The 23,686-nt window shown below is 45.0% G+C and overlaps 1 protein-coding gene across 3 annotated transcripts; it reads left to right on the plus strand.

Moving 5' to 3' along the window:
- The first annotated feature begins 11,735 nt into the window (after positions 1-11,735).
- LOC120707309 lies at positions 11,736-12,756 on the plus strand. 3 transcript variants are annotated; one of them, XM_039992187.1, is made up of 2 exons: positions 11,736-12,181; positions 12,260-12,756. In XM_039992187.1, exons 1-2 carry the CDS (start codon positions 11,970-11,972, stop codon positions 12,651-12,653), a joined length of 606 nt encoding a protein of 201 aa, XP_039848121.1. In that variant the 5' UTR covers positions 11,736-11,969; the 3' UTR covers positions 12,654-12,756. The 3 variants fall into 3 exon arrangements, 2 of the variants coding, with proteins under 2 accessions (XP_039848121.1, XP_039848122.1); XR_005688953.1 differs by having other exon boundaries at positions 11,740-12,181; positions 12,250-12,625; XM_039992188.1 differs by having other exon boundaries at positions 11,742-12,051; positions 12,250-12,754.
- Positions 12,757-23,686: the final 10,930 nt, after the last annotated feature.

Raw genomic sequence — 23,686 nt, forward strand, 5'->3', positions numbered from 1 at the left:
GGAACCTGTCCGCCTCCTTCCTTGATCCAATCCCACCCGCGACTCTCGTCGAAGACGACGTCGCGCGAGACGCGCACACGCTGTGTCGCCGGGTCGAAGATGCGGTACGCCTTGGCGCCGTCGGCGTAGCCGATGAGGATGCCGGGGATGATGCGATCGTCGAGCTTCTTAAGCTGCGACAGATCCTTGGTGAAGGCCACACATCCGAATGTGCGCAGGTACCCGACTTCCGGCGCCTTCCCGTGCCACGCTTCACACGGCGTCACGCCCTTCAGTGCCTTGGTGGGTGCTCTGTTCAGCAGGTGAACCGCGGTCACCACGGCCTCGCCCCAGAAGCGCGCCGGCAGCCCGTGTTGCTTCAGCAGAGCCCGCGCCATCGCGACCACCGTTTGATTCCGCCGCTCCACGACTCCATTCTGTTGTGGTGTGTACGGGGCGCTGTAGTGGCGCTGGATCCCCTCCTCGGCGCAGTACGCCATGAACTCGGCGACGGTAAACTCGCGCCCGTTGTCCGTGCGCAGCGTCCACAGCTTCTTCCCGCTCCTCTTCTCTGCTGCGGCCAGAAGATGCTTGATTGCATCCGCTGCGGCATCCTTGGTTGTCAGCAGAGCCACCCACAGGTACCGCGTGGCGTCGTCCACCAGCAACAGGAAGTAGCGCCTGCCGTCGGGAGTCGACGGCGCGATGGGCCCGCAGAGATCGCCGTGGACGAGTTCCAGCGGATCCTGCGCGCGATACTAGGCTTCATACGGGAACGGAGCTCGGCGATGCTTGGTGATGACGCACGCGTCGCAGAACTGGCCGACGTGGCTGATCACCGGCAGCCCGCACGCCATGTCGTCCTTGGACAGCTGACGAAGTGCGTCGAAGTGGAGATGGCCGTACCGCTCGTGCCAGCGCCAAGCTTCATCATCCTTGCGTGCGGCGAGGCAGAGCGGTGAAGTTGTCTTGATGTGGAGGATGTAGAGCCTGTTGGCACAGCGGCGAACCTTGACGAGCAGCCGCTTGTGCTGATCCCAGATCCTTAGGACTCCGTGATCAATCACCACCTTGGATCCTCCCTCATCTAGCTGGCCAAGACTCATGATCGAGTTGCGAAGAGCGGGGATGTAGTACACACCATGAAGCACCCGGTGCTCACCGTTCTTCGCCTCGAAGATGATGGAGCCGACGCCGTGTATCTCCACCTTTAACTCATCGTCGAACCTCACCGTGCCTCTGGCCGTCGTGTCCAGGTCGGTGAAGAGCTCGCATCGTCCAGTCATATGATGGGTAGCGCCACTATCCAGGTACCAGCCGTCGAATTTGTCGCTGACGCCGGAGCCGATGTCGAGGAAGGCGCTGGCTTTCGGCTCATGGAGGTCGAGGTCGGCGTTCTTGGCGTAGAAGGACGAAGCTGGAACCTTGTCGTTGTACGCCTCTGCGTCCATCTCCAGGAACCCATGCGTGAGGAACAGGGCATGGTCATCCTCTGCTTCCGCCACGTTCGCCGCGCTGCCACGATCTCGACCACGATCACACCGGGGATGGGGGCAATCGCGTGCCCAGTGACCGGCACCATTGCAATTGAGGCAGGTGTCGTCGCGGTTCGCCCTGCGTTCACCGCCGGCGGCGCCTGCCTTGTCCCCTCCACCGCGATCCGCGCCGCCACGGTCTCCGTCGCGGTCACCGCCCTTGGGCTTGTTCTTCTTGCCTCCACGGGGACGTCGACGGCGATCCTTGGACGGTCCGGCTCCCTCCTTCTTCTCGAAGGCCCGCCACTGCTCGGTGGTGTAGAGGAGCTTGCCGGCAGTGGCGACTCTGGCGCGCGCTCGCAGTCCTGAGCCGCCTTGAGCCAGCCGGTCACGTCTTCGATTGTGAGCTGCCTGAAGTCGAGCAGCGTCTCAATGGAGAGAACCAACTGCTCGTACTTCTTGGGCACACACCGGAGAAATTTCTCCACGGCGCGCTCTTCGTCGAGGTCGGTGTCGCCGTTGAGGGCCATATGCTCCATCAGGTTGGTCAGGCGAAGAGCAAAATCCTCAATTTGCTCACCGAGCTGAAAAGCGAGGCATTCCCACTCGCCACGGAGCCGCTGCAGCGTAGCGCGACGGACACGCTCACCGCCGAGACGCCTGGTGGCGATCGCCTCCCAGGCGAGCTTGGCCGTCGGCTTGTTGGCGAGGGCAGCGCCGAGATCTGCCGACACCACAGCGCAGAGAGCCTCCAAGGCCCGGCGATCATCCTCGTAGACGACGGCCTCCCAGAGACTGCGCGCCTGGAGCTTCACCTTCATGAGAAGGCTCCACTCATGGTAGTTGGCGCGGGTGAGCATGGGCCACCCGCCGCCGATGTCGCGGTAGACCTGCACCACCGGCAACCGGTCACGTCGTCTGTGGCGCCAATCTAGGGACGGAGAAAGGTGTCGACGGCGCTCCGGAGTGAGGAAGCGCTCCGACCCTTCGCCCGTCGGCTTCCCATCCTCGATCTCCCGGCGCAAGGCGGCGGCCGCGGCTACGGCGGCTTGAGCCGCCTCTGCCGCCTGGGCTGCTGCCTGTGCTGCCTGCGCGGCCGCTGCTTCTGCGGCGGCAAGACAAGCCTCCCGTGCCCGGTCTTCCACGGATCCAGCACTTGCTGGAGGTGGACATGGCTGTAGTGGCGGCGGGGGAAGGGGACAAGTGTCTAACCTAGGCTCTAGATGCCAATTGATAACCAGAAACCATCTCAATTATGCAGCTGAACCCCAGGAGGGCAGCTTGGCATTACGCCGCTTGGATTGAAATGATAAGGATACATAGAGTAGCTTACAAAAGGATGGCAACTGCTTATATAGAGCAGGGCCTCAACCAGCATATTCCTTGCATAAAGCAAGATGCTTAGACTACTTGAGAACTAAGGCATCTCATGATTAACTTGAGAGCCAAGGCACTCCTACTGATAAAGCAAAAAGTGCATAAAATAAGATACAAGTGCTAGCTTAATACTATCAATATATAGGAACTATCATGATAGAAGCAAACAGTTACAGCCTTGGGTGGATAGAATTGATACCTCGCGCATTGCACTAGGTCGAACTTTCGTTTTAGCCTTCTTAAAGTCCTCACTGTTCACAGAGAGTGCTTTTTCATCTGTCTCATCATAATATTCGCTACTTTTTTCGTTACTATTTGCACAGCGAGCATCATCCAATGACATGGCTGAGAAACATGCCGGTAATGTGTTACTCGAATTTTCTTTGAGGCTGATATAACGGCGAAGAGCACAGAATGCAGCCTCATTGCATAGTGCAGCTAGATCGGCACCCACGAACCCATGGGTCTCTTGAGCAATAGACTTGAGGTCCTCATCATCAAGGGAGTGTTGAACTCCAACTAGAAGGTGCTGAAGTATGTCCAACCTCTGTCCTGGAGACGGCACTCCTACAACCCAGTGAAATGACAACAAATCATGGTCAACTTGGTTTTAGACAACATTATATCATTGGACAACCATGCTAGATCAACATAAGGACATTTAAATTTGATAATAATTTAAGTGCAGGCTAACCTTAGTTTCAAAAAACAAAATTTCCTTAACTGGCGTTAAACACATAGTAAAAAAAATCAACCGCTAGGGGTGACAGAACATACAGTACAAGGCAGCCACTCCTCGCAAGGTAACATTTTTGGCCAATCCTAAAGGTACGATGCTAGTCCATAAAATCAAAAAGTCAGGATTCTTAATGCATTCTGCACATTCATAAGCTATGTTTTAGTTGCCGGCATTTTAGCTTTAAAAGCATGATGTGCATGTGGAGCAGACTACAACCAGTGCCTTTTTATTTCAAAATTATATGGTCATCAGAGAATCCTACCTATCTCAATTTCCTTATCCAATCTTCCATAACGTCGTAGTGCAGGATCAATACAATCAGGGCGATTAGTTGCAGCGATTAAGAGAACACGATCACTAGGGCCTATCTCATCCATCAGTTTCAACAGAGTGGCCACCATTCTAATAGATAACTCCTCGCTCCCTTCCTCCCTTGATGGAGCAATTGCATCCAATTCATCAACAAATATCTAAAAGCAACAAAGATACATGAGATAGATATGATACTGTTACAAATAGCAACATGATGGGATAACAATCGTAATTACGATATCAATATGTCAAATACATAGTAATGCTCCTTGCTAACTAAATACATCAAACCTTAGATAATCAATCCACAAACTTTTAATATTTGACCTGCATTCAATTCAATATTCCAGAAAGGATGAATGAAACGCCATGGTAGCAAAAGCCTGATCTAACTAGAAATAAAAGAATTTTTTAATAAGAAAGTGTTTCAACTAATCAACTATGTCAATATCAATTTAGATATGCAGATTTCACAACGAAAACAATGAGTGAAAAGAACAAGAGAGGAGATGTTCCCAAGTATGAGCAGTGCAATATTAATAAAGGCAAGTTAACTGCTCTGGTAAAATTACTCAAGCATTGATGCTTAAGGAACATAGCACTAGAATCAGACTTCAACCGAATCTTTACTTGTATTATGCACACAGTACATTTTGCATTAAGAACAGAGGAAAAGAAAATATGTATATATAGTAAAGCTTAGTGATTTACCACCTTGTGTGTGATAAAAATAGTGGAAATTGCAACAAGTTCGGTTTCATGAATTTCAATAGAAGATGTAGTTTTACGATTTCAGAGTTGCAGAGCACATCAATATATTATGACAGCTTGTGCCCAACAATAGTGTTACTCTAAAAAAAATGAAGTTGCTAGTATCATTGAAAAACACCGGTCACAAAAGCCAGTAAAAAAATATTGATCTTTTTCTAATGCAAGGGAGGATTCAGCATATCCTAGAAATTACAATAATATCTCTGAAAGAATTAGCTCTATTCGGATTTATTTTTACAGTTGGCATGAAAATAATGATAATGAAGCAGAGCAATTGAAGAAAATCTAACCACAGAAGGTGCAGCTTTCTTAGCTGAACTGAAAACATCATACAGAGATTGCTCACTTTCTCCATAATAATGACTAATGATCTCCGGTCCGTTTATTGTAAAAAGGTTGGCGCCTGCATCATAGGCACAGGAAGAAGCAAGAGAGGTTTTCCCTGTTCCAGGTGGACCATAAAGAAGAATACCTTTGTATCTGAAAACAATGAGAATATTATAAACTTGAAACAATGAATTTTATGGCTGAAAATCAGGGGAAGTGCGTATATTTTTACACAGTACCTTGGCAAACCAATTTGATCAGCCAGTGAAAATGAAATTATTCCTTTAATTGTTGCTGACTCTTTAGATAACCCACCAAGCATTGGAGCATGATTGGAATATTCATTTCTTCTATTATCATAATCGTAAAATTCCGATGGTAAACCTGGCTTATCTGAGCCAAGTTTCTCAGTGCAGACTGAATCAGAGAGATGCACTTTTGTGCTTCTACCAACAAGGATTGAAACTAGGGTTCCCCCCAAGTTAGATGAATCTTCTGCATTATGCAGTGTATTCCCTTTCTCACACAAATCTCGAGCAGAGCTGTCAAATTCTGCTCCCATCACCACAAACAAGGACAATTTTCCGCACATTGAGAGAGGAACAATGTTCCCTTTTAGTAAGTACCTACCATTAAGCCACCGTGTAGCCAAAGTCTGCAATAATTCATTAACTTTCTCATCTGCTAACGCTGAGCTCGCAGTGGTTGGATCCAAGCACATTGAGGAACCACAGTTGGATGCAAAGTAATCAGAATCCTTCCTATGCACTGGAGTAGAAGGCATCTTCTTAGGTGTCTCCATAACCATTCCATTTCTTTCAAGACAGCTGTCAGGCACTCTTTCAATGCCACTGGAAGGCCTAACACCAGGTGGAAGTAGGCTAAGGTAAAGATTCTTACATTTCATTACCCGTGAAGTATCGACATCATCACTATGCTTTGAGGTCTGATGTGTGTACAATGGACTAACAAACAACGATCGACCTACCGAAGGGTATCCCAAAACGCATGCAAGATCCCAAGAGAGCTTGATGCTGTTCTTTTGAACCTAGCAAGACAACCCAGTAAACAATGTTCATGGTTTGTTACTCTTAGCATAGACAACAATAGAAGCAAAATAGAATAGGCATACCTCACGCGAAGGAAAAACTGTGGCAACCACAAAGTTCCTCCCAGCTTCACCATACAGGAAATCATTGTCCACATCAAAATCAAAAAAACTGTTGCACTCCTCAAATAAATCGTCTAGTGGAAATCCATCTGATTGGTCGCTGCTAGAAGAAACTAGTGACACCTGCAAACAAGGAAACATACCTCAGCTTAATCATTCAAAAGAAAGACATACAAGCAGGTAACTGGTATGTTTGTGCTTCATGGGAACTCTGAACTTGCTTTCACGATCAGGATAGCACAATTCAATGTGCATTTCAATTTGGCACATCTACAGTACACAGGCTGGTAGGCACACGCTGCATGGAATCGCTACTAATTGCTAAATGTCAGTTAGATTGAGTTAGATTGAAGCTCCCAGTCACAACACGAATACAAATTCGAGCAGCAAGGTCTGATTCCTTGAATAGATTGTAGCTGTATTGAAGCTGGAACTGATTGTAGCTATGTCTAAGGTAGTTCACAGAAACAATTTACAGAAACAGACAGTTCAAAGTTGAGGGAACAAAAGGGAAGCAAGGCAGGAGCTTACGGAGACGAGGCACCCGGGCCGCATCCCGGCGCCTACCATAGCAGCTTCGGAGAGCCAGAGCCTCCCGAAGCCGGCGCTGCCGCTCCCGCTCCTCGGGGCCACTTCGGCCACGGCGCCGGCGAAGCAGCCGTCGCCGCCGTGCGGGACGAGCGCCGGGAACCGCGCTGCTGCGGCGGCGGCGATGGATGGGAGGTCGACGCCTCCCTTACCGTCCCCGCCGCCGCTGCGGCCGCAGCTGCGAACGCTGGAGTCTCTGGCGGAGTGGGAGGAGGGTGTGCGCGGGGACGGCTGCGGGGACGCCGCCGGCTGCTGCTGCGGCCTCCTCTTGCCCTTGGAAGGAGGCATGGCGGCGGCGAGAGGCTGTACCGCTGGGCTCTGGTAGGGTTCTGTGGTGTAATGTAAATGTGGGCTTGTTTGTTTGGATCCCTCGCGCTAAAAATATACTAGGATATCTCCTTATGTGACTTAGATATTAGATATAGTAAGTATTGTATTTCTGTACAAATATTTCAACAAACAAAATGAACAAATGATTATTTTTTACGAACAAAAAGTTGAACATGAGGAATAAATAATAATTTAACGAACAAAATATTACACATCGCGCGCATTGCGAGCAAAAAAATCAACATCATGAAATAATTTAATCTACAAAAACGAACAAATGATTCGGCAGAAAAATGCATCTAGATCGCAAAAATAGAAAAATAAAAAATAGAAAATAGAAAACAAAAAATAGAAAAATAGAAAATAAAAGGTTCTGTAGATACAGCATAGGCAGCCCAACACTGGTGACTTACGCAAATACAAAATTTAATCACCTTAAAAGAAGTAAATCTACATATATAATCATGCAAAGGTATGTACTCAACACCAGCAAGACTAGATTTTGACTTCTATCTCGCTTCCGATGAGCAGACCACAATCGAGTGCTTCCGCAGGAAGTCGTGGATGCTGCAAGCCACTGATGAAGGGCTAGCAAACCGCCTGGGTTAATATCACATTAATTGTGGCGATGACTCCGAGATGGTTGCAACAACCGCCTCGGTTAATACTTTTTACCTGTCTCAGTTAAATTTTGTGTAGTAGTGACTCAGCAGGCTGAAGCTTTGGAGAAAGAACTTGCAGCAGAAAAAGGCCAAGAACTCGCTCCAGAACGCCTTGATGCCATAAAAGTGGAGAACCGGGACCAGATCCCTGACATACAGCGTAAATACGATAAACTGGGTAAAAAGAACACGGATCTGCTGGTCAAAATCGAAGTAAGTTCTTTTCCCGATTTGTAATTTTGATGTGGTAGTGTTCTCTCAGTATAGGCTGAGTAGATATCCTTCAACTTCCGCAAAGCTCAATACTTTATTAGAAAGATGCCTTATTAATAGAAGTTTGATATATATTGTCTTTCAGATGAAAAAAAAGCACATACTGTAAGCGTTTGAGGCCCTATTTAGTTCTTAAAAAATTTTACAAAGTACACATTACATCGAATCTTCGAATATATGCATGAAACATTAAATGCAGTTGAAAAAATAACTATTTACACCGTCTAACTGATTAACACGAGATGAATCTTTTAAACTTAATTAGTCCATGAGTGGATATAATTTATGAAGTAACAATGAAATATGCTACAGTATCAAAATATAAACTTTTTCACCAATTAAACACACTCCGAGCAATTGCAAATGACCCATGCAGATCCGAAAACTGAGCACAAGCTACTGACACCAAGCAGCTGAATGATGCATACAAGTATACAGATCGTGATGTGCATGCAGGATATCTAGACGCATAGCCATAACTTGGAGTGCAAATAGAAAGAGCTTGAAGAACTCGAGATTGCAGCAAGAGTTGTCGTTGACACGATGAGTTACCAACTCGAAGACCCTCACTACTATAGAAAGAGGTTTTGATTTTTTATATTTGTCCAGACAAATATTAGATCCAGAATCAAAGAGTACTTAAGTCCCAATTCCAAAGGCTAGGAGACGAAAGGACTCTTTAGTTTCGGTTAGAGCCATCCGAATTAAAGGTCCCTCCACGTGATAGTTCAAAAGGATGACATCCTATACTGTGTTATATGTGTTGTGTAGGTGGATTGGCAAGGTAATTGTGTGCGAGGCCAGAGGTCTTGGGATCGAACCCACGGGGCGCAGGTTCTCCCGGAAGCCTAGTCCCGGTTCTAAAACAGGGACAAAAGATAATTTGGAACCAGAACAAAAAGCCCAATAGTAGTGTCTGTTGGAGCACCTTCGTGAGGCTCCACATAATATCTCTGGGTACATCTCGGGACCACCAAGACAGTTGTTGCATACGTACTTGGTCTCTTCAAATCCTTTTATCCTGATGCCAACGTGGAGCCACTGGGGGAGAAGGTATAGCGATTTGAAATAGAGGAAGTACTTACAAGTGATGAGTCATTCATATGATATATATAATTGCATAACGGATTGAAGCTGCTTCTTTTTTTGGTTATGATGAAATAGTACAATATTCTATCAAAAGGAATAGCCATGCATGGATCAGCGTGCTTTTGGTACATAAACAAGAAGTATAGACCGTCGATCTCTTTTCTATTAGTCTGTTAGTTGCACTCGGAAGCAGGGTTTACCTTTTCGTTTTTTTTTTTCCGAATCCCGCCAACTGCCGGAAATGAAATTTTGGCCGAAATTTCGCCGAAATTCGCTAATTCCGAACGGAAAGAGAATTCAAATTCAAAAACAAAATTTCGATGAATTCCGACCGAAATTTCGGTGATTTCGACCGAAATTCGGTGATTTTCGACCGGAAAATGATGTCAGTTGTGATTTTCCTACTGTTCCCGAGGTCAAATAAAAAACTTTTGAATACCAACTTTGTTCATTTTTTCGAGATCTACAACTTTTGTTTCAGGAACTTTTTCATTTGAGCAATGGTTTGAAAGTTATTTAATTATTTCAAAAACTACCAATTAAAAGTCTTGTCATTTCATGTGACAACTTCCATTTTCTCTCTTAGCCCTCAACTAGACTTTTATTATTCTTGTTATTGCGGATATATCTATAAAATTTCAGAGATATTGGTTGATCTAATTGAAAGTTGTTTTAAATCCGGGACAAACATGATTTGAATTGGTTATCAATTCATGTGAATTGGTTATAAATTGTAAACCGTGGTTTAAATGAACTTTTGCCCAAAACCAATGTTATAGAGTTTTAAATGACGAACAACTTTCGTGTTCAAAGTTTTTCGAGTTGTCACGACGCCACGCCGAGATGGTCTACTACCTGTGGGAAAAAATTTATTTGACTGACTAAATCTCCATATTTTTTTATCATGCATGACACCAATAAGCTCAGAAAAACACCTAGTTTTTTATCATTTTTTTTCCAATTTTTTACAAATTTTTTTGAATTTTCCAAATTCAAAACGGAAAATACCGAAATATACCGAAATTTCTTTTCCCGGTAACTAGCGGAAACGGAAATTTTTCCGAAATTTCGCCGAAATTGTTAACCCTGCTTGGAAGTGTCACACAATGAAGTTAACTGACGCTCATGTTGATCAGAGGACGAATGATGGTCACTCTAAAATGATGAGTGATTGATAATATTAAATTGATTTGATGTATTTCTTGACTCGTGATGTGCAGGCGTAGGATGCGACGTGGCGATCAACGGCACGAGGTGAAGGTCACGGGTGAAGGGTGAACGTGAGTAGTCTTGGACTAAGGGACCCAAAGAGTTCGGGCAGAGTCACGGGCGGTCCACCTATTGCACAGACGAGCAAGAGTATATGATGATGAAGACGACGTCGGCCAAGTCAAGGAGGAAGACGATGGCGAGTTCGAGTAGGCTGCTCGTGCGGCGGGAGCGCAAAAGATCTTAAAAGGCGTCGTGGCACTTGGCAGGAGGTCGGACACACGTCGATATTGGGGTGTCAGGTTTACCGGTTTGGACCTCAAAACCGGGAGGAGGCAAGTTTGCCGGTTTGAGCCTCAAAACTGGAGGCGCGTCTGGTGCGGCCGGATGGCGGTTGCGGAGGAAACGTGGCGTCATCGCGAAGCTTGTGTCGAGACGAAGCGAAGTCTTGAAGGCGGCGTATCTGTCTGGGGCTCTAAGAAAAAGTTGAACGATTTTACCTCTCAGGGGTATTTGGGTTGTATGTTTAACGGAGGACGTTTTGGTCTTTGGCCAGGACGTCTATATATATATATATATAGTGGGCTGGTCGAGCGAACCAACTTCTAGATAAACCTCTTTTGCTTCTCTTATTTGGAGGTCCTCTCTTTGTTGTGAAGGCTAGGGTTAGAGGGATAGATGAGTGGATCTTTGAGTTGATCTTTTTGCCATCTTAGTTTTGTGTGTGGTTAAGACTGGCTTGTAATCGGACCCCGTAGAGTAATCAAAAGATCAAATTCGTGTTCAATTTTGTGTTCCCGAGTGTTTTTATTTTTCTGTAATTTTCGGGTGGATTTTCTTGTAATTTTCGATTCGTGAGCTATACTCAATCTTTTCGCAATTTTATATTTGGATCTGTCAATACTTGAGGTTGCGAATCTGTTGCTTGAGTTTCGTTTTGATTAGTTGAGATTTGAGTTACTAATTTGCGTTAGAAGTTGCGATTTGCTTCTCGCTCTCCCCCTCGTTTTCGGCTCTGTTCGCTTGTTTTGTCCCGTCTTGATTCGGCTTGTTTTCTCTCACAGAATACTATTAAATCAGCCGAAATCAGCCGGTGAACACCCCCTTCTTTGTTCACCAGGTTCAAAAGCAAGCAGGAGACGCACGCGCACCGCTCGCTGCAGCGCGAGGAGGGAGCGCACACGCTACCAGGCTGCAGGCGTGCGACGGCCCGGCCGGCGCGACGTACGGCGGCGCACGCACGCGCAGCGCTTGCGGCGGCGGCGGTTACTCCGGCCAGCAGCCGCGGTAGGCCCATCTCGGCCCAGCACGCGGGCCCAGGCCCAGGCGAGGCATCATTCTACGGGGATCAGCACGGCCCGCGCATAGGCGGCCCAAGAGGCTGAAGGCAGCCCACGACACGTAAGCCAGCAGGCCGGGCGGTTCAGCTAGCAGCTGGTTCCTTTGCCGAAGGCCGAAGCAGATGGTGCTCATCTCTTCGCTTCAGGACAGATCGAGCGAAAAGGAGAGCGACGCCGGATCCAGTTCTTCCCGCCGGCGAGGTCCTCGATTCCCTCACCTCCAGGGGCCTTTTTGGCTTTGGGTGGCTGAGGGGATTGAGGATCTTGACCGCGGGGTGTATATAATATAATCCTAGGATAGCTAGTTTTTCTACAATAAATCTCCCCATGGCAGTTCGTGGGGATTGGCTGTTCCTCGTCTTCAGCTCGATAGCCGTCGTTGTTCTTCGACCTCGGTGCAGTGCGGAAGGTGAGCTCTTTTGTTTCCTCCCGATCTCCTCTACCGTTGCTTGTGTCGCTGGTGAGCGGGATTTGGTTGTGGTTGGGCTGCGCACGGCACTGGGCGACGGCGTCCTTTGCAGAGGATTCGGTACCGACAGGTACGTCAAAGTTGTTTTCCTATGCGTTGGTGACCGATTTCTCTGGATAATTCTCTGTGCCGTTGAAGCCTATTGCAGCGACGGCGACGCTGATCTCGCAATCTACAACAAGGTGGCGGAGGTGTGGAATATTGGGAGGTGTTGTCTCTTCCTCGTCTCCGTCATAGCCGGCGGAAGATCTGGAAGGTTTGCCTACCAACTCGCTGAGAAGCCGGGTTGGGATCTGAGTCCCACCTTCCACGGTGGTTCTGCTTCCCTTCGGGGTTCGTCGTCGTCCGGTGGCCTGGAAGCTCTGGTGCCTGTGGCGTTAGATTCCTCAGTATCCGACGATGTCCGGCCGGGTCGTTCATTGTTTACAAAACAAGTCGGGTTAAATCTGTGTTGCTTTGCCGGAGAGGAGTTTGGCTTCAAGCAGTGCGCTCCGGCCGCCGGTGGCGAGGAAGACCGGGAGCTTACAAGAATCTGGTTGTAATTTTCTTTCTGTTCAAGAGTGTTCTTGTCACTTTTGTGTTGTAACTACCAAAATCTTTATGTGAAATATAAATCCGGTTTCTCAAAAAAAAAAGCAGATGGTGCTCAAGCAGGCCGTCCTAGCCTTCGGGCAAGCCTACAACAACATGCCGTGGTCCGTATGCATCATTAGCAGGTGAGCAGCTCCGCTTAATTCTTTTCTGTTCAAAGGCAGCATATTATTGCTTGTTTATTTATTTACTTAAACAGTGAACACCCTGCTGCTTGTCGGCTTGCTTTTACTCATCGATTCTTCATTAGCTTATTAGCCTGGCAAGTTTGCATGTTTCTCATAGGAGCAAGGGATCAGCAGCAATTAGCTTTTGGATTAATCTTTTAGCTTGAGCTCTTGTATCTTGTCTCTGATATTGATTTGAGTTAGCTCTTTAATTGCTTCGACCACTGTTTCGAGAATGTGTTGGTATGCTACTATGCTACAGTAATGTGCTCGTTGGAATAATTCCTTGTAGCTCTTGCTCTTGTGACGAATGCTAGCTCAAGTTCTTTGGTCCTTTACTTGATCACTGATTATACTTGCATGCTAATTAACTTCTTTGTGAGTGACTGAATTGGATCAGTTTTGCAGAGGTTGATCTTTTAACTAATGATCAGTGATTAGCTTTTCCATTTGGCTTCCGCTTTGTTTTGAGCTTTACTTTTCGATCGCTTTCATTTTGCGTTGAGTTTTTTTCCCAACGTTCCTAGGTGAGCTCGTCACGAGTTGGCTTGTGTCACCTTGGCGGTTAGACGAGAGGCGTGTCGGATTGAATTTGGTACACAGGCTTTGTTCTCATCAAGAAGAATTTTTAAGGACTCTCATTCACTCCTCCCTTTCTGGTTGGCCATCACGGCGCTTCAGGATCGTTGCACCCACACCATACACGTTACCGAACTGCAGGCGCCTGCCAATTAGCCACGCTTCACATGAGATCGACTCACTCTCGCAAAGTTGATTAGCCACCAAGTAATATTGCTCAAGGCCGCTACACAATGCCACATGTGCGTTCCCTGCTCCATTGGAGCTGGTGCTATATGCTACGTCTAGCTAGCGTTGAACTTTGACCCACCTGTCAAAGTCAAATGTCGAATCAAGGTTTTAAATCGCCGGCTAAGCGGTTTAGCGACAGGGTTGCTGTTATGGCGTTTAGCGGGCTATAGCCGACATTTAGCGAGCTATAATTAGTTTTAGCGGGCTAAATACCATAGCAGCTGTCCTTTATAGAAATTATAATGGTCCATAACGGAAGCTATAGCCGGCTATTTAAAACTTTGGTGGAATCGCAATAGACTTCCGTTGGTGGCCCGCAACCAATCCCGGCCCCGGCCGGCCGATTCCGTGGATGGAAGGTGCGAGTTCAACGGCGCGCGTGGCCAGCGCGAAAAGAAGGCCCCGAAACGCAGCAATCCACCACGTGCGGTGCGGCACGCACCCCCGTGCTCGCAGGAATCATCTTGTACTCACCCGTGCACCGTGGTGCACAGATCTACAGATAGAGCATCGGCAAAATCTATGTTAGTGCAAAAAGTGTCGCCATTGCTGGCCGGCGTGAGGCCGGGTTGAAATTTCTCCATGCATTCCAAGTCATGAGATTCCCTCAAAAGATAAATTTGTGATATTATTGTAATATAATTACCTTGTCAAGATATAAAAAATATAGGAATGATTGACTTCTGCTAGTATTAGTAATAAAATAAAATATCATCAGCCTCAGGGACATTTTAGATATTTTACTATTCATTCCAGAGAACCGATTCAAAATAATTAGAATTGCAAAACACCCAATTCAGCTGACTCTGATCCAAACAACTAGTCTATCATAGAATTTTGGTTTAAAAACTAAGATCCAGACAAACGGAAACAAACCACATGTAAGCCTTGCACGTCACGTCGGTGATCCTCTTGCCACAACCGGTGCGGTTTGTCCTCCGCTCCAATGGAACGAATGGCATCAAATCAGGTTGGATGGGCATAATTAACTAAGAACCAAAAATAGAACTGAAATAACCGAAATCAAAATTGAAACCGAAATAACCAAAATTGAAACCGAAAAAAACTGGTTCCGTATTTAGTTCCAGAAAGTATAGAACTGAAATAACTGAAAAAAGTGTGATTCCTACTTTCAGTTAACCGAATTACATGAACCTTGCATTTTGTAAGAGTATATTTAGTTGATATGTGATGCATCATATTTCAAATTGTTATGTATTTGTTTTACTATATCGTTATTGTTCCCTTCTCAGTTGTTATTCTCTAAAATAGAGTAAGTATTGTCTAAATTTGCTATATAGAACATGTGTGTTTTTCTTGTTATCTTAGCTTTTAGTACAAAATCAGTTAGTTCGGTTAGAACTGAAATCGAAACCTAACCAAAATACTCGGTTCTTGAAATTTCTTGGAAACAATTGGTTTCTATTTTCCAGGAACCGAATTTCTTCAAAAATGGAGAAACTGACCGAACCGCCCAATGCCCGCCTGAGCAGCAAGATCCTCTGCGGTTGGCTCCGCCACAATGTCGTCGTTCTCCAATTGGGTCGATGGCTTTCGGCACAAGCGATTGTCTTTGATTTGATGCCCTTGTAATTTTACTAACTACATACCTTCTTCTTTGCGAGGTTAAGCAGTTTGTCGATCATTGGTGGATCGACATAAGTAAGAGAAAAAAAAAGGTTTTTTTGAATTTGGATGTTTACTTAGCTTGAACGACTGAAGTTTCGGAAGAACAAACCGACAGATCGTTGCAAACGGGGTCTTGCCGTCTTGTTAAGTGGTGTTAGATTGGCAGGGTCCCTTCTAGCAGAGAGACTGATTTATTGACGCCGGTCCGCACGTTTTCTGAAAAAGAAAAATCGACTTATGGTTTCTGATTTATTATTAGTATATGTTTAAAAATATAGGAATAGTCACTACTACAAAACGGTCCCTCCTACAGAGAGACTGATTTATTGGACGCCCGGCCCTCACCTTTTCTAAAACAAATTTGACTTATGGTTTCTTCTGATAGGAGGGACAACGTTATGCATAATCTTCGCTCTGACCAACTAAAACCACAAAGAAGTAACTGTTGGTCAAAGCCGAAACAATTTTACTCCGGTCAACTTTGTCCCATTGGTGTGCATGCGTGTATGTGTGCCAACAAAATTGACATCCTTGGTGTGTGCTATACATGTGTTTACTGTGCTAAATCTGGTTAGCTGAAAGAGGTCCAGTAATAATTCTCTGTAAAGTATATTGAAAACTGGTTGCATGATATTATTTCTTTTTTTTTCAAAAGACAAAGGAGCCATGATGGCGGTACAGAAGAAGAAGCATCAAATTGAGCAACTTGCATGATTGTTGTCTGCACATTGGGTGCAGAAAAGATTGGCATATGCCAAATCAGGATCCCTTGATGGAACAGAAAGAAAAATGAATGTTCAGAGAACAGATAACCTAAATGCAAGAAACTGGCTAGCTTTATTTTCCATCGGTGGATGAGGAATCCTCCATTTCTTGACAGGTTATAGGGATGAGAAACATTGACAGCAGAAAAGCCGAATATTCCTAAGTGAAATCAATCAAGCCATGGCTTATGATAAGTCTTCCGATCAGATAACGATGTGGATTAATAAAGAATTAGCCGCCAAAGCAGCACGGATCAGTGCAGATCATCTCACATGCTTACAGTTGGATCAAACGGTTGGAAAAATAGACAACTGTAAGTTTAAATTCCGAACTAGATTTATCATGACGAGAATTAAACCTAGCATGCATGACTCTAACATACTAGACAGTACGTATATCATAAATATGATCTCAGAAAACATGATTTTGAAACAGATCTGATCACAAAATACGTACTGTGCGGGAGCCGCCGGGAAGACGAAAGGTGCAGATGAGACGAAGACGGTCCTTCGAACGGAGCGCAGCAACCGACATTGCAGACGACGGTACGCCGCAGCTCCTGACTTGGACGGAGGACGAGCCGTGGCGAAGAAGATGAGCAGTCGCGCTTAGCGCTTCCCAAAAACCTTATTCGCCCTCTCTCGGTGCAGGATCACAAGAGCGAGCGGTTCCGGAGACCTGATCTCCCGTTCGCCTGTGCACGCCGGCGCTCGGGATGGAGAAGACTACGGTGGCGGTGTAGCAACGAGAGGAGGCAAAACCCTAACTCAGATTAGATCTTCTTATGAATTCTCAAACCTTGGGGACTCCACGTATAACGATCTATGATACACTTTTTCCATGAGGGAGGTGGTCCGTATTTAAAGGGAGAAAAACCCCATACACCCTCGTCCATTAGCAATACGGGACTAATAGATGGTGTACCTCCTCTTAGCGCTAATGGGCCTTTGAGATTTATTAGGATTATTTATATGGGCCAAGCCCATAAATCTAACAATCCCCCACCAGATCTCAAATACCCATTTATAGATTTTGCCTCTTTCTCACTACTGTTTGATATACCAGTGTTTTAGTGAGGACTGTTAAGTTGAACTCTCACCTAGAGCTCCAAGCTACACTTATCCACAACTTGAATAATAGACTACGCCTTAAATTGCAAGTTTGGTGCGAACAAGTTTCACTCAAAGTCATAACCAATACATGGCTGCCAGTAGCCTTCTCCGCGGGTGGAGCATATACGTCGTACTCCCTGGTCTCTTCATGAGTTTACTAGAGATCACCCAAATCTCACAGACTGCGACGTTAGGCAGTCAGACTCATATAGGTGTGTTCTTTCAAGAATGCTCTGTAGGACAGCACCTTTGCTCATTAGAGCCAACAGAAACACATTAAGGCAAATAGACAACCTGCCTTACAGCAACTGAGAGTATTGCATCTTTTCTTAAAGAGGGTTTAACCATTACTCTCCTCAGTTCACCATCAGCTTGTTCTCCCTAAGTCCTAATTCACGGGATCTCCGATCACATAGGTTGGGTTACCACTGTGGCAACTTATACGGGTCTCATACCCATCTCCCTTGATGCACTATCTATCACATTCCGTGATAATCCTTTGGTAAAGGATCTACCAGGTTTTTGTCTATTTGAATATAAGTCACACTTATCACTCCGGAGTTTCTCAACTTTCTGACAGACTTCAGTGGTCTTTTAACATGTCTTGATGACTTTGCATTATCCTTAGCACTGTTCACTTTGACTATCACCGTTTGATTGTCACAGTTCATAAGGATGGCCGGCACTAGTTTCTCAACCACAGGCAAGTCCATCAAGAGTTCACGCAGCCACTCTGCCTCAACAGTGGTTGTGTCCAAAGCAGTAAGTTTTGCTTCCATGGTTGACCGCGTCAAAATGGTCTGTTTGCAAGACCTCCATGATATCGCACCAACTTCAAGGGTAAACACATACCCACTCGTGGCATATAACTCATCAGCGTCAGATATCCAGTTTGAATCACTATATCCCTCAAGCACAGCAGGGTGCCCAGAATAGTGAATCCCATAACTCATAGTACCTGCTAGATAGCGCATAACCCTTTCAAGTGCATGCCAATGATCAGTACCCGGGTTTGACACGAACCTGCTCAATTTGCTCATAGCAAAAGATATGTCGGGTCTCGTTGCGCTAGCTAAGTACATGAGTGAACCAATAATATGCGAATATCTCAGTCGATCTTTGGCAATTTTCCTGTTCTTTCTCAACATCACACTAGGGTCATAAGTTGTTGGAGAAGGCTTGCTGTCGATATAGTCAAAATGGCTCAAGACCTTTTCCACATAATGAGATTGTGAAAAAGTAATCCCATTCTCAATCTTAATAAGCTTGATGTTAAGGATAACATCAGCTTCTCCTAGATCCTTCATATCAAAACTCTTTGAAAGAAAGGACTTGACCTCATTGATCACATCAATGTTTGTGCCAAAGATCAGTATGTCGTCCACATACAAGCATAATATCACTCCTCCACCCCACCATAGCGATAGTACACACATCTATCAGCCTCATTAATGACAAAGCCCGCAGAAGTTAAAGTTCTGTCGAACTTCTCATGCCATTGCTTAGGTGCTTGTTTCAACCCATACAAAGACTTCAAAAGCTTACACACCTTGTTTTCTTGACCTTTCATTACAAATCCATCAGGTTGATCCATGTAGATCTCCTCATCCAACTCTCTATTTAGGAAATCTGTCTTAACATCCATCTGATGAATGATAAGACCATATGAGGCAGCCAAGGAAATTAATGCTTGAATAGTGGTCAATCTAGCGACAGGTGAATAAGTATCAAAGAAGTCTTCTCCTTCCTTTTGTGTGTACCCTTTAGCAACAAGCTGAGCCTTGTACTTGTCAATAGTACCGTCAGGCTTAAGCTTCTTCTTGAATATCCACTTACATCCTACTGGCTTGCAACCATAGGGTCGTTCAGTGAGCTCCCATGTTCCATTAGAAAGAATTGAATCCATCTCACTTTGGACTGCTTCTTTCCAATCATCTGCATCTGAAGATGCATATGCCTCTGCAATGGACGTGGGAGTATTGTCCACAAGGTACACAGTGAAATCGTCACCAAAGGATTTTACAATCCTTTGTCTCTTACTCCTTCTAGGAGCTTCACTGTCATCCTTCTCTAGGACATGATCATGTTCATCGGATTGTTCAGAAGACTCGATAGTTACTGCAGGTTGAGGAATTATCTCTATCGAAAATCTAGAATTGCTATGCTATCTTTCATAGGAAAAATATTCTAAAAAAATGTTGCATCACGAGATTCCATAATAGTATCAACATGCACATCTGATATCTCAGATTTAACCACTAAGAATCTATAAGCAATGCTCCTCTGAGCATATCCTAGAAAGACACAATCAACTGTCTTAGGTCCCAACTTGCGCTTCTTTGGAATAGGCACATTAACTTTCGCTAAGCACCCCCACGTGCGCAGATAAGAAAGTGATGGTTTTCTCCCATTCCACATCTCATATGGAGTTTGATCTTGATTCTTGTTTGGAACTTTATTCAAGACATGACACGAAGTCAATACAGCCTCCCCCCACCATGCCTTAGAAAGACCAGCTGTGTCTAACATGGAGTTAACCAAGTCAGTCACCGTGCGGTTTTTCCTCTCGGCAATCCCGTTTGATTTGGGAGAATAGGGAGGTGTCCTCTCATGAATAATTCCATGCTACTCACAGAATTCATCAAATATTTTGGGAAAATACTCACCTCCACGATCTGACCTTAGACGCTTGGTCTTTCTCTCTAGTTGATTCTCAACTTCAGCTTTATAGATTTTAAAGTAGTCTAACGCTTCGTCCTTAGTTCGCAACAAATAAACATAGCAAAATCTAGTCGCATCGTCAATTAACATCATGAAGTATCTTTTCCTACCTTTTGTCAACACACCATTCATCTCACATAGATCAGAATGTATGAGTTCTAGAGGTGCCAAGTGTCTCTCCTCAGCAGCCTTGTGAGGCTTCCGAGGTTGCTTTGATTGCACACAACTATGGCACTTAGAACCTTTAGCAATGGTGAATTTCGGAATTAAACACATGCTGGAAAGCCGAGACATCAAACCAAAATTAACATAACATAAACGTGAATGCCAAACACTCGCATCATTGCTAACGTTGCCACAAATATGGTTCACCGACTTATTACAAAATTCAGCAAGAGAAAAGCGGAACAAGCCTACGCAATCATAGCCTTTACCAATGAATTGTCCATGTTTCGACACGACAAATTTATTGGACTCTAACACTACCTTAAACCCGTCCTTGCATAGGACTGACTCGCTGACCAGATTCTTGTTGATAGTGGGCACATGCTATACGTTCCTCAGCTGCACGATCTTCCCCGAAGTAAACTTTAGATCTACCATGCCAACACCATGAACAGAAGTATTTGAACCGTTCCCCATCAGCACGGAGAAGTCCTGGACGGTCTGGTAAGAAGAAAACATAAAGATGTCAGCACACACATGAACATTAGCACCTGTATCAAGCCACCAACTCGTGGATTGAAAAACTGAAAGAACTGTAGGTAAATTACCGTACTCATCTCCAGTGTTGCTTATGGCCACCATGTTGACATCCTTGGACTCATTTGCTTTCTTGGCCCTGCGGTCTGCCCGATTTGGGCACTCCTTGGAGAAGTGTCCAAGCTTACCACAGGCATAGCACTTTTCCAAAGTCTTGTTCTTCTTCTTCTTGAAGGTAGTGGTCTTGTTAGGTTTGTTGTTCCCTTTGTTCTTGCCATGTGGGAACTTTTGGACCAGGTTGGCGCTGGACTGGCATTGATCTCCTTTCTCAGGCACGTCCTTCTTCCGAGCCTTCTCCTCAACATCAAGAGTCGCTATCAGATTTTCAACTGATATCTCCTGTCTCTTGTGGTTCAGAGTTGTGGCGAAGTTCCTCCACTGGGAAGGCAACTTTGCAATAATGCATCCAGCCACAAACTTGTCGGGAATAGGACACTTAAGGAGATCAAGATCCTTGACAATGCACTGCACCTCATGCGCCTGTTCCACCATAGAACGGTTATTCCCCATCCTGTAATCATGGAAACTCTCCATGAGGTACAGTTCATTGCCCGCATCTGTTGCATTATACTTAGCAACCAGAGCATCCCACAGCGTCTTCGCCTCTGTCTCATCAATATACACACGGACTAATCCGTCTGACAGATTGCTAATGATACATTCGACAAAGAGATTATTGGCCTCATCGTACTTCTTCTGCTCTTCAGCAGTAAGTACGCCCTCAGTCTTGCCAAGTCTCATGTCCCAGATGTGCATAGTAGTAAATCAGAGGCGAACCTTGGACTTCCAGATCTTAAAGTTCACGCCAGTAAACTTTTCTGGCCTCAGTGACTCAGCGAAACCAGCCATTATTAAATCAACAGATTGCCTATAATAAGGTTTTTGGATTGTTGGAAAAATAGACAACTGTAAGTTTAAATTCCGAACTAGATTTATCATGACGAGAATTAAACCTAACATACATGACTCTAACATACTAGACAATACGTATATCATAAACATGATATCAGAAAACATGATTATGAAACAGATCTGATCACAAAATACGTACTGTGCGGGAGCCGCCGGGAAGACGAAAGGTGTAGATGAGACGAAGACGGTCCTTCAAACGGAGCGCAGCAACCGGCGTTGCAGGATCACAAGAGCGAGCGGTTCCGGAGACCTGCTCTCCCGTTCGCCGGTGCACGCCGGCGCTCGGGATGGAGAAGACTACGGTGGCGGCGCAGCAACGATTGGAGGCAAAACCCTAACTCAGATTAGATCTTCTTATGAATTACCAAACCTTGGGGATTCCACGTATAACAATCTATGGTGCACTTTTTCCATGAGGGAGGTGGTCCGTATTTAAAGGGAGAAAAACCCCCTAGACCCTCGTCCATTAGCAATACGGGACTAATAGATGGTGTACCTCCTCTTAGCGCTAATGAGACTTTGAGATTTATTAGGATTATTTATATGGGCCAAGTCCATAAATCTAACACAAACAGCAATGTGCCTGGCTGATCCGGTGGTTTGCTGTCTGATTGATATCTTAATGTTAGGCAGTGGAAGAACAACAGGTAAACAAAACAATGTTATCCCCGTCTTATCTGCCCCAAACATGCTACACAAAACTGGGTAATGCCTGTCCCCATCATGGACGACTAGCACGCACTCTGCTGCTCAAATCTTTTCCGCTTTATCAGTGGATCCAAGATTCCGGTCGAGCAGAGGAAAGCGGCAGCAGCCTGTAGTTTGCAGGACAGGAGATAATGCAAAAATAGTCTCCTGCATGGATTCGATTAGCTAGAATACTGTTGTTCGAGATAGGATAACAATGATTAAAGTTCCAGGCCACTTCTTCGCCCAATCTATCCAACCTTCATATCCATCATTAAACAAGCTTTATGATTAGTTCCTAGATTTGACAGTTGACACAGCTTCTTTCCTGGTCTTGGACAAAACATATATGGTTGGTCAGATGTGTATTTTAACGATTAGATAAGGGACCTAGCAATGGAGTCCATGTTCATCACTCCATTGGGGTTCTTATACTAGTTATTAGGTCATTTTCTTGGGTTGATTAATTTATTAGACAAATATCTGTGATATATAGTATTTCTAAGTAGGGCATCTGAAGATGTAATCAAGCAGATTATTATCTGACTGAGGGTCAAAAAAATGTGCATACACGCTTATAGGTAGCTTGACTAGCGGACTAAATTCAAAACACTGATATTTTCAGGTGATAACCTAATTCTATCGGGTTCCACCGATAAAATAGAAATATCACAGTTATCGAAAATCTATCATTGATTTTTCTTAACCTTTGTCTGATATTCATTTTCATACACAGCTACTGTTCTCTCCAGATTTAGGACCAGTATTGTGACATGCACAACCTTGTACATTTAGTGATACAACATGTTTATGCAGCTAACGCTGAGGTGTTAGGTTCAACCTCCACTCGTGCAAAGATCATAAAAACGTTTTTCTTTCTTCTTCAATGAGAGGTAAGAAAACCTTGATTCAAAAGAGGAAAAAGTTTGGTAAAACCCAGTGTCTAAGCTAAACCTTCTCAAATAGCACTGCCTCGCTTAGGAATGAAGCAAAGTGGAGCTAATAGCTACCACAATCTCCTCGTGGTCCCTCTTTCTCTGAATATTTATAGTAGCAGGATAATAGCTAGCGTACGTGCGTGCATGCGGGTTGCACGTGCGGGAGCTATGAGTGTAGAAAGCCCGTTTTCTCTTACGCGTGATATGTGGCGTCGTGGCAACTTGATCGTTGAACAATTGGTAGCTCTGTTGCTTACACTTGCAGCGAGTTCAGGCAAAATTCTCTGCTCCTATGTGCTTTAATTTCTTCTCATTGAAACATGGATGGAGAGAACCACTGCCACGTAAGCGCCTCATCCCTCATTTGGGTGATCTTGTAGCTAGGACTATATAAATACTCCACTCCTTTTTTTGGACGTACTCCTATATATGTTCTCTTATATACACTCATAACGTGTACTACTATAAAATATGGATACCG

Source organism: Panicum virgatum, chromosome 5K (genome assembly GCF_016808335.1).
Source record: "Panicum virgatum strain AP13 chromosome 5K, P.virgatum_v5, whole genome shotgun sequence".
Classification (NCBI taxonomy): domain Eukaryota; kingdom Viridiplantae; phylum Streptophyta; class Magnoliopsida; order Poales; family Poaceae; genus Panicum; species Panicum virgatum.

Coding starts and splice junctions, on each gene's coding strand:
- LOC120707309 (XM_039992187.1), top strand. CDS start 11,970: ATGGCAGTTCGTGGGGATTGGCTGTTCCTCGTCTTCAGCTCGATAGCC. Junction 12,182..12,259: donor AGAGGATTCGGTACCGACAG/GTACGTCAAAGT, acceptor AGCCTATTGCAG/CGACGGCGACGCTGATCTCG.